Below are 13,590 nucleotides of genomic sequence, written 5' to 3' on the forward strand. Positions count from 1 at the left end.
AGAGGTACATTAATAATCATGGTCTTCTTAATTTCTCCCTATATTTTTATCAATTTTATGTTTTATATTTCAAAGCTATGTTATTTGGAACATAAGGGTTTATGACAATTATATCTTTATGGACAGTTATTCTTTCATCAATATGAAATATCCTTTGTCCTTTTTTAATGCTGTCTTATTCTGTTTTGTTGTTTTGTATTAGGTATGTTGTTTCTTTCTTACTAACAGTATGTAGTTGAATTTCATTTTATTTTTTAAACCAATCCAAGAATCGCTGTTATTTTAAGAGATTAATTTAGTCCAGCCACATTTATTATGATTACTGACATGCTTGAGTTTATTCTTACCATTTTATTTGTGATTTTTATTTATTATTTTTTTTTAGTTGCCTCTTCTTCATGCCCTCTTTTCTTCCATTTATTAAGTTAGTGGGGTGTTCTTGGGTCTGTTTTCTTAATGTTTAGGAAGTTTCTATTGTAATTCTCGCAATGATACTTAAAATTTTCAGCATATCAACTCTTACAGAATAAAAAAGCAAGACCGTAAACACCTTTGTGATTGTTTGTAGAAATTTGCTGTGGAATGGGGAGCTGTTTATACTTAGTCCACTGTTTTGAATCAGAAATCTTGCTGTCATTTTCGTAGAACTCCGCCAGTAATTCTTCTTTGTGGATACTTTCTCTTATGTTATTTGAAGCTCTTTTATGCTCCTGTATTTAAAAAAAAAAAAAAAATCAGTACTACTACCCACAAGAAAGCCATTTTTATATGAAATTCTTAGTATTTGATCCAAATTAATGTGTAAGCTGACTTCTGAAATTGTAATATTATAGTTGTATTCCCTGCTTTACATCCATTTTTCAGTTTTGTTTTGTTTCATTTTTAGCTGGCAGCCGGTCAAGTTCCCCAGGAAAATTGTTGGGAAGTAGTTATGGTGGCCTTGCCGGGGGTTCCTCAAGAGGCCCGCCCGTGACTCCCTCTTCAGAGAAACGAAGCAAGATCCCCAGGAGTCAGGGATGTAGCCGAGAAACCAGTCCAAACCGGATAGGATTAGGTAAGGATCCTCAAAGACCTTGAAATATCATTCCTAACTTGGTGGTAATTTTTATTATAATCTAATGGCTTTGTCTAATGTTGGAAGTAGAGATTTACTTTTGAACTGGGGGTGTCACTTTGCCTGTGTTAAAAAGATATTCTGATTTGCGCTTTTTACAGATTATGGCCTGTTCAGGTTTGAGTTACAACTAAAAAATACATGGGCCTCACCGTTCAGATTGACGGGAAAGAATTAGATCCCTCTGGGCTTTTGTACCTGAGAGCTCTCACAGAATGTTAGAACTGGGGGAGTGGGCAGGATTGTTCTCTTCACAGTTAGCAGCATTGTTGCTTTTCATCCTTTTTTTCATGGATTAGCACTAAGTCTCCATTAATCTGTGTATGTTTTCAAAAGCAATTTGTAGGGTCCACATTTATTTTGATTTTGATCTTCTCTAACCTGTTTGGTGGAACTTATGGTCAAAAGAACAGGAGTAGTTACTTTTGACATAGTATTGTTCGAACATGAAACCTAGGAATAAATTAAAGTCAAATATATGATACTTTCGTGTTACAGTATTTAGTTTCTCTGTGACAATGAGTAGAATTACGTGAATTACTCTCAGCAGCTTAGAGACCTTTTATTCTATTCAAATCTAAATTATACACCACCTATTTAGTACTAAGAAGTCTTTTGTAATATATTATGAGAAATCTGTGTTCATACTCTTTCTTATATTTCTACCTGCTTCCTAAGGATAAAAATCTATTAATGTGACATCAGAGTACTGCTGTATTCTTAAGTCCTGTCGGCTTCTTGTTCTCATTTATTTATCTCATCAGCAACTTTCACGTGAATGTTTCCTGTGATGCACCAGGCACTTTATTACACCTTAGGATCAGAAGATAAAATAGATGTAGCTTCTGACTTCAAAGAACTTGTGGTCCTAAGGGTGGAAACGTGAGAGACAGTATAGTAGATACTGTGACATAGTGCTCTGGGGCCACAGAAACGGAGTGTCTTGTCTGCCCTGCTCTGGAACCACAGAAACGGAGTGCCCTTGTCTGCCCCACTTCTCCCAGATTGCCTGCTAGGAGAGGCTTCCCAGAATAGGTCATTTTGATGGTGAGTAAGGTAAGATTAGGCGGGGGACAGAGATGAGGAGAATGGTGTTCTAGGGCAGACAGGAGCGTGTGCCGGAACAGTGAGATGGGAGGGAGCATAATGGGCTGTGAGAGGCACAGGTCGTTCATTTGGCTACAGCAAAGGGAGTTGGTCAGGGTGAGTGCAAGAGGAGGGCAGGTGGGCTGGGAGGGTCCAGCTCATGAAAGTCCTTACAGGCCGCCTGAGCTACAAGAAGGCAGGGGCACATATTTAAGAAGTGGAATGGGTAGGAGTTGGTTTGACTAACATTTCCAAAGCAAATTTGAAACGTATTCAAGCAGTGGTTTTGTTCATTGTACATGATCTCAGCTTTCTGTTGGGTGTTACATAGCATGGTCCCTGAGCTGACAAATTATTTGGATCCAGTGATTACAAGTTACATGGATACAACCAGAGAAAATATCATGACTGGAATGTCTAAATTTCAGATGTGAGGCTGTAACGTGTTATGTTTGGATCTAGTTTTGTTTGGAAAATGCATTTGATTTCATACCTGGTGGTGAGGTTTTGGCTGTCCTTTTTCAGTAGTTAATTAAATGTATGGAATGTCTCTTGGCAATCCAGAGTAGTTTCATCCTTTTAAAAATTCTTTGCTTTTTCGGGATTTTACTTTTCATATGATTAAAGGTGCCATTTTTACCTTCTTCCTGAAATTGGGAAAGAAGCCACCCTAGGTTGTCTGACATAACTCTAGGACCTGGTATTTCATGGTTTTAACTATGAATTTTGTGTTATGGATAGTTGCAAAGACAACACTTAATAAGCATTTACAAGAGGTACTGTGAAACATCATCCATTAGTAAAAACTGAATAGGAACCTATTTTCTTCTGAAGAGTTCTTTTTTGAAACAGTATTTTGAAGAAAGTTCTCACCTTGATGCCCATTAAGGGGGAGTAGTTATGTGTAAAGCTTAGAGGTCATATATGTCATTCTGACTTAAAAAGGTATTTTATTTAAATTTCTGTACATGGTGAGAACATACATAGATACAAAGGTAGATAAATGAGTAAATCTTTCCACTTCTTCCTATAGTACTGCTGAGAGATTCCATTTTATACGGTGTCGCATATATTAGTATCTTTAGCAGTAGATTGTCCACTGTTGTGATCATTTAGTCAGTAGTGGGTGTATGCCTATGTGTCTATAAACATTTGGTTCATTGTATAGCAACTTTAAATAGAAATACTTAGAGAAAAAGGGTAAGCAACTTTTAAGAGTATTTCCTTTTGTGCCCAAACCAACTAATAGTTTTAATCATTGCTAAACTAGGCTTGGAATTTGCACTGAGAATTAATTCTACAAATTATCTACAAATTATGTTTGGTTCAGCTATGCTTCATCTGTGGTAAAAATGACACCAAATATCTTCTTCTTCAGCATGTAAGGTTTCTTAAGCAAAACAGGATGTAATTCCTGTCATATAACCAAGAAACAGAATAAAACCCTGCTGCTCTCTTTTTTCTTGGCAATTTATTCCTTCACAAACTGTTCAGCCAAATAGAATAGATTATAAATTGTTTCATTTTGGAGTTTTACTCCGTTTTTGATGGATAATAAAGTTGTACAATGGAGTGCCTGAGTGGCTCAGTCGGTTAAGCGTCCGACTTCGGCGCAGGTCATGATCTCACAGTTCGTGAGCTTGAGCCCCATGTTGGGCTCTGTGCTGACAGCTCAGAGCCTGGAGCCCGCTTCAGATTCTGTGTCTCCCTCTGTCTGCCCCTCCGCTGCTTGTACTCTGTCTCTCGCATTGTCTCAAAAATAAATAAACGTTAAAAAATTTTTTTTAATAATAAAGTCGTACAAATAGGTAATGTCTATAGCAATTATATTTTGGAAGCTTAGTTTCCTTCCACTCATGTCTTGAGAAGGCAATAAAAACTTTTGATTGTTGGTAGCTTACATCCTGTGGATATACATTTAAAATGTTTTCGGATTTTCTGGTTAAAAATATTTTGAAAACAAAAATTTACAGGTGTCAGTGTCCCCTGTTAAATTAGACTCCTGTGTGCAAGACCAAAACATGAAAATAACAGACTATAGACGTACTTCAGGGTAGTTCTCATTATTCCTCTTGGACTTTTGCTTTTGATGGGAGTTCTGGTAGGACTCATCTCTGCCTTAAAGGGCAGAAGTCAGGATTCCCTTAAAACTCTACAGAAGTATAGTGTCTCTTAAGAAATGAAAGCCCATCAAATGGGTTTTCAAGGCTTCCCGGCCTTTCCTGTAAGCACAGCACCACAGAATCACCTAAGAATACTGCTTCCAGAAAGTCACACAGCAAGCGTCTCTTCATCGTGTCTCCCTCTTCTGTTATGCCTTCACATCACGTATTCTCCCAGAGAACAGTTTTGGCACTCCCTAATGAGGTTAATTTGGTATGTTGTTTTTTAGCTTTGACCACCTAGTTAATTGGGTTTATAAAAATCATTTATGGATATACTTCTTAAAATCCTCCGTGTAGAGTGGTCTTTGGAAATGGTATTAGACATAGGCGTTACTCCTCTCGTGTTTTAAATTACCCAGCGTTTGAACTATTGCTGTCATCACTGATACTTGTTAATGATGCATGGGGCAACTGTGGGCAGATGTTTAGAAAATTGTAAACAGAATTCTCTCTGTATATGTTACTACTAGCCTATGTTGAAGAAGCCAGTCAGCACGAATGGGTGACTTAACTTTCTCCTGCTGAAATAGTAAGAGGGTAAACCTTGTTAAGAATTATGCAGATTATTGTTTCTGAGCATGTCTGCTTATCCCTTTTCATGCTCTTTTTTGCCTTCACAAAGCAGGCTCAGCCTGGGAGAGAGCAGGGATTTCCCATTGTTCTAGCATGTGCATTAATTGAAGGAAGGGAGTGGAAGCAGAGTAACAAGTAATCAGTCAAGACCCATAAGAAAATGCTCAACTTGAGTGTATGCATGTGTGAAACACCCATCAGGACTGTTTTTATTGTTTTTGATTATTTGTTTTAGAGTGGGTGGTGGAATAAGATAAGATTTTCGTTATGCCTTTTAGTAAGGAACTTGGAGGTGCTCATGTAGGTACCTTATGTCATAGTACCCTTCTCATTTAATTGATTGGGTTCTTTCTTCCAACATTCCTAGGGGGGTGGCTGAGACAGGAGAGGCAAAGTGGCTGGACCAGGGAGGTCATTTCACAAATTGGATGTGGTATTGATCCTCTTAGGGATAAGCAACATTTCTTCATAGGTTCTAGGCCACTTCCCATGTGTTGGTATCAGTGGGTGCTCCCTCGTTTTTTGAGGCTTTTAACATTCAGGCCATGTGCCTTTGCCTTCATCACAGGAGCTGGTTTAGAATTATCAGGAAGAATCTGTTGATCAAATAGTCACTGCTGCTTTGAGTGCCTCCACGTCACTGTGGCAAAATGAAGGAGAATGTAGGAAGCACTGGCGAGTCCCACTGAGGCCCGTCTTGACGGATTTGCTCAGATTGCATTCCTGCGCTTGAGTTTTTCCTTGCTTGCCAGTGCAGACCAAGCGTTGGGACGTCTGTCACATAACTGTAGGGTCTGATTCAACTCTACCACTGAACAGAGACCACAGTGGGGAGCTGGTTTGGTTTCTCACTTCCGTGTTCTCCTTTGTCAAGGAATTTAATGATTCTGGTTTGTAAGACGTTCTTGTTCCAGTTTGCTCATGTAGTAAATCCACCTTGGCTCTGAAATCATAGGCCATACTCATTACCATATAATAAACATGGCTGCTTTTACATCAGTGAACCAAGTTTATTTTTTCCAAAGTTTTCAGGAAGACATTTCTGTCCAGCCCAGAATTGTAGACCCACTCAAGATGGACATATTTATTGTCCCCACATTCAGTATGCAGGATCATTTCTGAGTATTTTTCCAGTTGTGTCTTTGTTCCTCAAATTAAATTAAAAACCAAAAACATCATGGTCTTCTCTGAGCTTTACCGCCCAGTTGTGTTAGACCTTCAGTTATTCATGTGACTCTGTCTTCTCAGCATTTTATAACATGACAATACAGTCATTGTTAATCCATTATCCACAGATGATTTTATTGCAGTATAACGAATGAGTATAATAAAGTTATCCGTGGATAATCATACAGTAATTGGCTGTTCTTAGGTCAGTGGGGGGATCTTTTAGCACGAATATTGGGATTGTAGTTCACATGCTGTCGACTCATGTGTAAGGCGTGCCGGATAAGAGTGCTTGAGTAGGGGACCACAGGCAAACCTGTTTGGGTTCCCATAGAAAAAGCAGAGATTAAATGTTGGGACCAGTAAATAAAGGGATAGCAATCCCAACCCTTTGTTTTTGCTGGTTTAGATAATTAAGTATGTTGGAAGCATCTAGATACTTACTTGGAGTGGGCAGGTTCTCCAGCTGAGTCAGTCCTTAGGACTTCTCTTTGTAAAGAAGCCCAGGCTAGAAAGATGAGCCCCCTTCCTTTTAATTAGGTAAGTTCATGTATTTCAGTGACCAGAGCCTTTATTCTGCTTTTTAACCCAAAGTAAATTATCTTTCTAACAACAGAGCGTATATGAAAATGGCTTTAGTCTTTTATCATCTTGATGAGAAGTTGGCTAAAGCTGTAAAAAATGATCATTTTCTGAAACGCTTTTGACCTTGTATTTCCTGATTGTTCTTTGGAAAGCTTTCTTTTCATTTCTTACATTTAGGTGTTATTTCACCTCCATAAAAAACCCCACAGCTTTCCGAAGCATTGAGCATAATCGAGTTTTTACACAGACCCTCTCCTGTTGTCAGCACGCGAGTCAGTGAGGCCTCAGCGGGGAGAGTCCTCACGACGAACCCCCGGCGCGGGCAATGTCATGATTACGTTAACGGAATGTAACTGACGTTTTGTGAGTTTTTCTGTCTTCATTAAACTTCTTCACCTTCTCTGAAACCCCTCATGCTGCACACTAGCACGGAGCAGCCGTATCCCTCGACCCAGCATGAGTCAGGGGTGCAGCCGCAATACCAGCTGTGAGAGCAGCCGCGATACGAGCCCCGCTCGGGGCTTTCCTCCACTCGGTGAGTACACGTAGGCGCTGGCTCTCAGAGCAGAGTTCCTTGCCCTGCTCCCAATGCTTGTCCCACACACTGCGAGGCGGAATGACCTGCTGTCCTTCCTCTCCTGTCCTTGTGGTCCTTTCTTCTTTCTTTCCTCCTCCCTAGTTACCCTCTGTTGCCCCCCTCTGCATGCTTGAATTTTGGCAGTTTCCAGTTTTTATATATGGGAGGAAAAAAAACACCACTTCACTCTGTACTGTTGCCATTTGTGACCACCTGCCAGCATCCAGGTTGGCAGACAGGCAAACCCGTCTTGTGGTCACTTCTAACCTAAGGGGACGCTCAGCCAAAGTCAATTGCTTCTTAACAGTAGAGCTAATCCAAAATTTATCCTCTGTCATTGAATTTCGACAGTTTGTGTTTAATTTCACCAAAGGTCAGGACACACGTGATTCAGTTCAAAGACGGAAAAAAATTAAAATCATGAGAATGTCTAGGAAATGAAATGTGCTCAGTTTAGGGCTGATAATATTAATCTAAAAAGCCTTGTGGCAGAAGGTACTAGCCATGCCTTGGCTAAGCGAGTCATTTCAGTGCTTTCTTTAAAGCAAGCCCACAGTAGCTTTTTGATAAACTGCTTATGTGTACAGCACAGTGTACGACTTTACAACGTTTATTGTTAATCAGAGATTTTCATTCTTCCTGGGCTCGATAGGCTATGCAATGTCTGTGACCTGATGCCATCCCAGGGCAGGAATTTACAACAGTTGGTCGCCATAAGGTGGTGTCAGTACCTTATCTCGGGTCACGAGCCATGTGCCGGTTTGGGGCTGCTTGTCCACAACGCTCCGTCTCTCTTACAGCCAGAATTTGTATTTTCACAGTTTTTAGGATTCGAGAAAAACAGACAAAAGAGAAACATATTTCCTTTATGAAATACTGTGTTTGCCTTTTCTTTTCAGGCTCAGTAGTCTAAAATGGACATATATTTTTACCTAGTGCAAATTATTAATCCCCCAAGACCCCTAGAAAGAGCATATACGTTTGCAAAAAAAAACCATTTTGTATTCTCCAGTAACTGTGTTTCAGTTCTTCGCCACATTAATTGCTGTAAAGCTGTATATTTTCCTCCTGATAAGCATGACAGGTGGAAATTATAAGATTAGGCCTAGGCCTGACGTTGTTATATGGAATTGTGGACTGCAGCAGTCTATTATTTTGACTCTAATTATGTAACATTAGACATTAGGTCTTTCAAATATAAAAAATGTCACCCCAGAAGCTGGATGATAGATCAAAAGCACACAGTCTTAATATTTGCCTCGTTCTTCTGATGTCATACACTTCTTTCTAATATCCTTTTATCCCATCAGTAGCGATAATACTTCCTTACGACCCGTTGTCCTTTATGAACTTAAAGCCAGGCCACATGGGTCACTTGACTTAGTGAGAAGATGCCTTTGTGAGATAGTCTACCTGATTAGCATGAGATCCCAAGTGGAGCGACTCACCTTGAACACACCAGCTACTCCACAGCAATCTGAAGCAGCAGAACAGAATTCTCAACAAATCAGGGGCAGCAGTGATGATTTTTTTTCTGAATGAACTGGTGATTTTTCCTTTTAAGTTAAGGCTGTATATCTCTGCGTCCTTGCTGACTATTTGGCCTTCTAAACAACCTGTTATAAGTGAACAATTCAATCTGCTTATTGGTTATTCGGTCTCTTAGAGGCAGTTCCATGTTTTTCTTTCCTATATGCACTGGTATTTTTGTTACTGTCCACGGAAGCAGCCTTTGTAATCCAGGATGTGGTCAGTGGACCAGGCAAGGTGTGCTGAATTCTTGAGTTCCTAATCGAACCCTGAGTACTTGAGTGATCCAGTCTGGTTTTCACTTTCTTTGGTGAAATTGATCTGCGTAAGGGTCTTGGTGACAGCCCAGAATGGTGAAATGTGCAGTCGCTCCTACCAGGACAGAAGATGTGGACGAGGCGTTGCCCTTTCCTAACAAACTAGCATCAGCACGTGCTTTCTGTTGGTCAGGGCAGAGTTAACATCTTGTCAGCTGAGTTTGTAGGCATGCCCTCTTTTCCTCCTTGGGGTAAATCTGTCTGTAAAACTTTTACCCAGCAAGAACAAGAGCGGTCCTCGTGCGCACGGCCCCCCATCTGAGCAGGTACCTGTTCACACTCTGGGACGGGTGTTACCATTATCCCTTTTTTATGAATGACAGAACAGAGACTGAGGGAGAGTAAGCCAGCTGTCCAGGTCACACAGCTAAATGGTGGAGCTAGGTTTTGAATCCAGTCTGACTTCAAAGCTTGGCTGCTCCCTTGCCTCATTTGAAAGTTCTGATAATTTAGCGTCTTTCATTTGTTCCTCGGAAGTGTATTAAATACTTTCTCTCCAGGCTTAGGCACAGAGAAAGTGTCTGGTAATGTTTCTCAATTACGATTTCCAGGTTTGGAGTTAAGCCATGGGAATTCATAGCTCAGTCCCTGAAGGTGGTGTCCAGGGGAGCTAACTGTGCCCTTTAGACAATATAAAGTTTCCTTCTTATTCACGTTAATCATTGTTTCCCACCCTCTCTGTAAATTAGTGAGATTTTTGTGTTAGTGCCCCTTTGGGTGAGTTTATATAGCCAGGTTTTGTTTAAAAAAAGGTCGGTGGAGGGGGGGGTGTGTGTGTGAAAATAATTACATTTTGGTGATTATACACTGGTTTTAAGTTTGCTTTTTTTTGTTACAAAGTTATCTTGGACCATTTTAATAAGGATGTTTATATGGTTACAGTGACAATATCAAAATGAAAGTAAGGGCTCAGCTGTAAATCAGGCTCTGATTGTAAGAGGGTCCACCTCGGATTCCATTGTTGGGTGTTCACTTGAGAACAAAGGATTCATTCCATGACAGATTTACTGTAGAATAGCCTGTTGAAACAGAACCAAAGGACGACTTTCTAAGCAACCTTCAGGCTTAAAAGGTATTTCCAGTTTAAACTACCAGGATATGGCAGTGATACGTTGCACAGTAAATGGTATGCTTCAGTCTTAAAAAATATTTTGCCAGTTTGTTTGTTTAAGGAAAGTGATTATTTTATATCTGTTTTAGAGATTGCCAGTTTATTTTTGTGCATCCTGAGGAATTAGAAATTCTCTTTTTGTGAGCTGGTAGAAATTTGTCCTTATCCACAAGGTAGCTTTTGCTATTTGATGCCACTCGTACCACTTATGAAGATACGTGCATTTTCATCAAGTGACATGAGCTTAAAAAAATAAAATTATGGGGGCGCCTGGCTGGCTCAGTCGGTAGAGCATGTGACACAATCTCGGGGTCGTGAGTTTGATCCCTGTGTTGGGTGTGGAGATTACTTTAAAAAAAAAATTTTTTTTTTTTAAATTCTGTCCAAGAGTTTGAGGTTTTGGTATTTTACGAGACGGAAGTGTTCACGTGCACAGGATACTGCACTCTGTTAGCATAGGTGAGAAGTGGTAGCACTGCTGGGTAGTACTTTGTTTGTCAAACCTGGGAATTTCCCATGATGCAACCACCGGGTTCCTTTCAGAGTAAGGAGTGTAAGCGTGTTATCTCTTGGGGTTTTTTCCCTGAGGTAAGGAACCATATACTGCATGGCACTCTGCTCCAGAAATTGGTGATTCGAACCAAGTCAGTTTCATGGTTATTTCTGAGAGTTATTCTCTCTATGTGAAGACGGAGTTGAGCATGTAATTCCTCCGATTGCTGAATTAATTCGCTCGTGAATATCTGCTAATCACGTGATATTTAACGTAGACATGTAAGTCGCAGTTTACTCGTAACCATCGCTGCCACCGCCAGCACCAGCAGCGTACCGGCCCCCACTGCTACCGCTACCACCATTTTACTCAGTGCCCGGCACTGCCTTAAGTGCCTTATATAAGATCTCTCGCACCTGTCTCTACTCCCAAGAGGTACGTACCCTTTTTAGCACATTTCCAGATGCGGAAGCTGAGACACAGAGATGTAGAGCTTCGCCCAAGGTCGTCCCGCTGCTTGTGACCAAAGCAGGACTCGCCCCCAGCTGTCGTGCGGAGCTGGTGCGCAGTTAGCCAGAGTACTGCCAATGCCTCGCCAAGAAAGCTCCTTAAACCCGTTCCGACTAAATTCCCAACGGTGAAACGACAAGTTCGTTAATCGTTAGGATTTTCGTGCAGAAAAACAGCAAAAATTGGGGGAACACAGGATTTCATTTGTTGAGCCCCCTCTCTTGTGACTTCCTTCCATTTCTGTTCAAATAACGTTATGAACCTTTATGCTTTTGTGTTTGGTGCATGGTCGCATATGCATCAAGTACCGATGAGGCATCTTGTGAGCTGAGTAAATAATCCATTCTCCTGATGCTCCACCGGGTATAGACGGTGCTCTGTGACTCCTGACGTCCTTCATGTTGCATACTTCCATAACGGCTGACTGAGGCTTCGCGGTGCGAATATAAACGTGGAGTCTGAGCTTAGGCACCGCAGACGGTGCCTTCGTTGTGCCTGTGTGTGTAACAGCCGTGTGAGAGCCAGCAGGCTGCCGCGGAGCTTGGGGATCGGCACTTGCTATCCATTCATCTCCAGCGCCATTTCCGTTCATGAGAAAACATGGCCTTGTTGGGAGCAGTCCCTGCGTTTCCTTCAGACTGTGGCATTTTCTGTGTCGGGTACTCGTGTGTTAATCCTGTGGGTGTTGCCGTTCCTTTTACCTGCAGCCTCTCGACGTCATTCCAGGTCCACTAGTGCCCTCTCCACTGCTGAGTCTGTTGGGCAGTCAGGTGAACAAGTGCTAACTGCATGATTCGGCTTCTTCATACGTCCCGTCTCACGCTCATTCTAGCATTTGTTTCCGTCAGTGTCGCCTAGCACTTGGCATGTATGCACTTCATGTTTGTTTTCCCCAGTGTGCTTTGGTTTTTTTCCGTTGTTGAATGTTTATGGTTCTGTTAATAGGCCGTAGATGCTTTATCGCCTGTTTGACAACATCATCTCTCCAGTGCTCATGTTTATGTGAAAACAAAACAGAAACACGGGGAAGGGCTTCTTCCCCCTCTTTTTAGTCCCTCCCTCAGGAGAACAAGCACCCAAAATAGGTATCATGAAAAGTCCCTTTGGGGAAATAGGGTATGGGTGTCATCCAACAGTCTTGCATTTCCAAAGTCTTTGCTCCCAAAAAGTGGTGATTACTGATGTTAATTATTAGTGTCAGGTTCTGGTGATCTGGAGGAACTATCTAGTTACCAGACGCCCCAAATCACAGAATACATAATTTCACAGGTATAAATACTGTCCTAAAACTTACGGAAAAACAAGGTCACGATTCAGATAATCAGGTCAGGCCGAAGGTAGCCTTTGCAGCCTGTGGTCCCCAAATGTTTCATCCCAGCCCGCTTTAACGATACCAAAAATCCCCTGGTTAGCCATTTGGGGCAAAAAGTAAGCATACAGAAATATATAAGTGTGCTGGCTTTTTATATGCTAACAGTCCCTACTGACCTGAGTCAGAGTTCCTCACCTGAGCACGGCAGTATGTATTAAGTCACAGACTATTGATGGTGACAACTGTCACCCGTTCACGGAGTTACTTTCTCTGTTCTTCCTCAAAGTGACGCGGGCTGTGCATTTTATTACTTACACTCTGTTGGGTACACCCTCCAGAAGATGAGGGCACAGGCACACGCATCCGTCTCGGGGAACGGAGCTTCACGATAACACAAGAGCAGTGAGAGCGTAGAAGAGATTGTGGTCTGGTGAAAGCAAAAGGCTTGTAACCTTGCTCAAATCCAGACAAGCATTTCCCCCTCAGATTTGAAATTCAAATGATCTGTGACATCTATCCAGTGACGTGCAGTCACTGTATGGCGGAGCTGGATGCATCTGGGAAGCACAAAGTAATTGCATTGTTCTTACAGCTTTAATTTTGTGTCTAAAAGCAAAATATCAGTATTATCCCTGGAGCAGGAATTGCTGGCATGTGATATACTTTTTGTTTTTTAATTGTTTTAGAGTCCGTTTTATTTAAGTTTATGCTGGGTAATTTTTAAATGGCTTATAACTGAATTACTTTCATTTTGTTACTCATAAATCCCTTACTATCTACCCTTTTTTAATGGAAAAAAGAACAAAGATGATGTATAAAACTATATGCACAGCAAATTTCAAATTTACATGAGTTTTATATTTCAACTGATAATACACACACACACACACACACACGTGTATATATATATATATATATATATATATATATATAGGGAGACATCTAGATATTATTGTTTTGTGGTCTCTTATATGGCACATTTAATCATCTTTTACATAATGACTTAAGACATCATGCAGTCTGACCAACAAGTACATTAAAAAAGGGGAT

At 40.9% G+C, this 13,590-nt stretch overlaps 1 protein-coding gene across 29 annotated transcripts in view; it reads left to right on the forward strand.

Annotated features, from left to right (window-relative positions):
- CLASP1 (cytoplasmic linker associated protein 1) overlaps positions 1–13,590 on the forward strand; it is a 276,145-nt gene that overhangs the window by 189,975 nt on the left and 72,580 nt on the right. For 17 of the 29 annotated variants that reach the window (XM_043576525.1, XM_043576524.1, XM_043576531.1 and 14 more), the window contains 3 exons: positions 887–1,054; positions 7,118–7,225; positions 11,936–11,998. In XM_043576525.1, the coding sequence (XP_043432460.1) occupies positions 887–1,054; positions 7,118–7,225; positions 11,936–11,998 (339 nt within the window). The remainder of the gene's footprint in view (positions 1–886; positions 1,055–7,117; positions 7,226–11,935; positions 11,999–13,590) is intronic. The other 12 variants (XM_043576536.1, XM_043576540.1, XM_043576547.1 and 9 more) reach the window with 2 other exon arrangements.

Source organism: Prionailurus bengalensis, chromosome C1 (assembly GCF_016509475.1).
Source record: "Prionailurus bengalensis isolate Pbe53 chromosome C1, Fcat_Pben_1.1_paternal_pri, whole genome shotgun sequence".
NCBI lineage: Eukaryota > Metazoa > Chordata > Mammalia > Carnivora > Felidae > Prionailurus > Prionailurus bengalensis.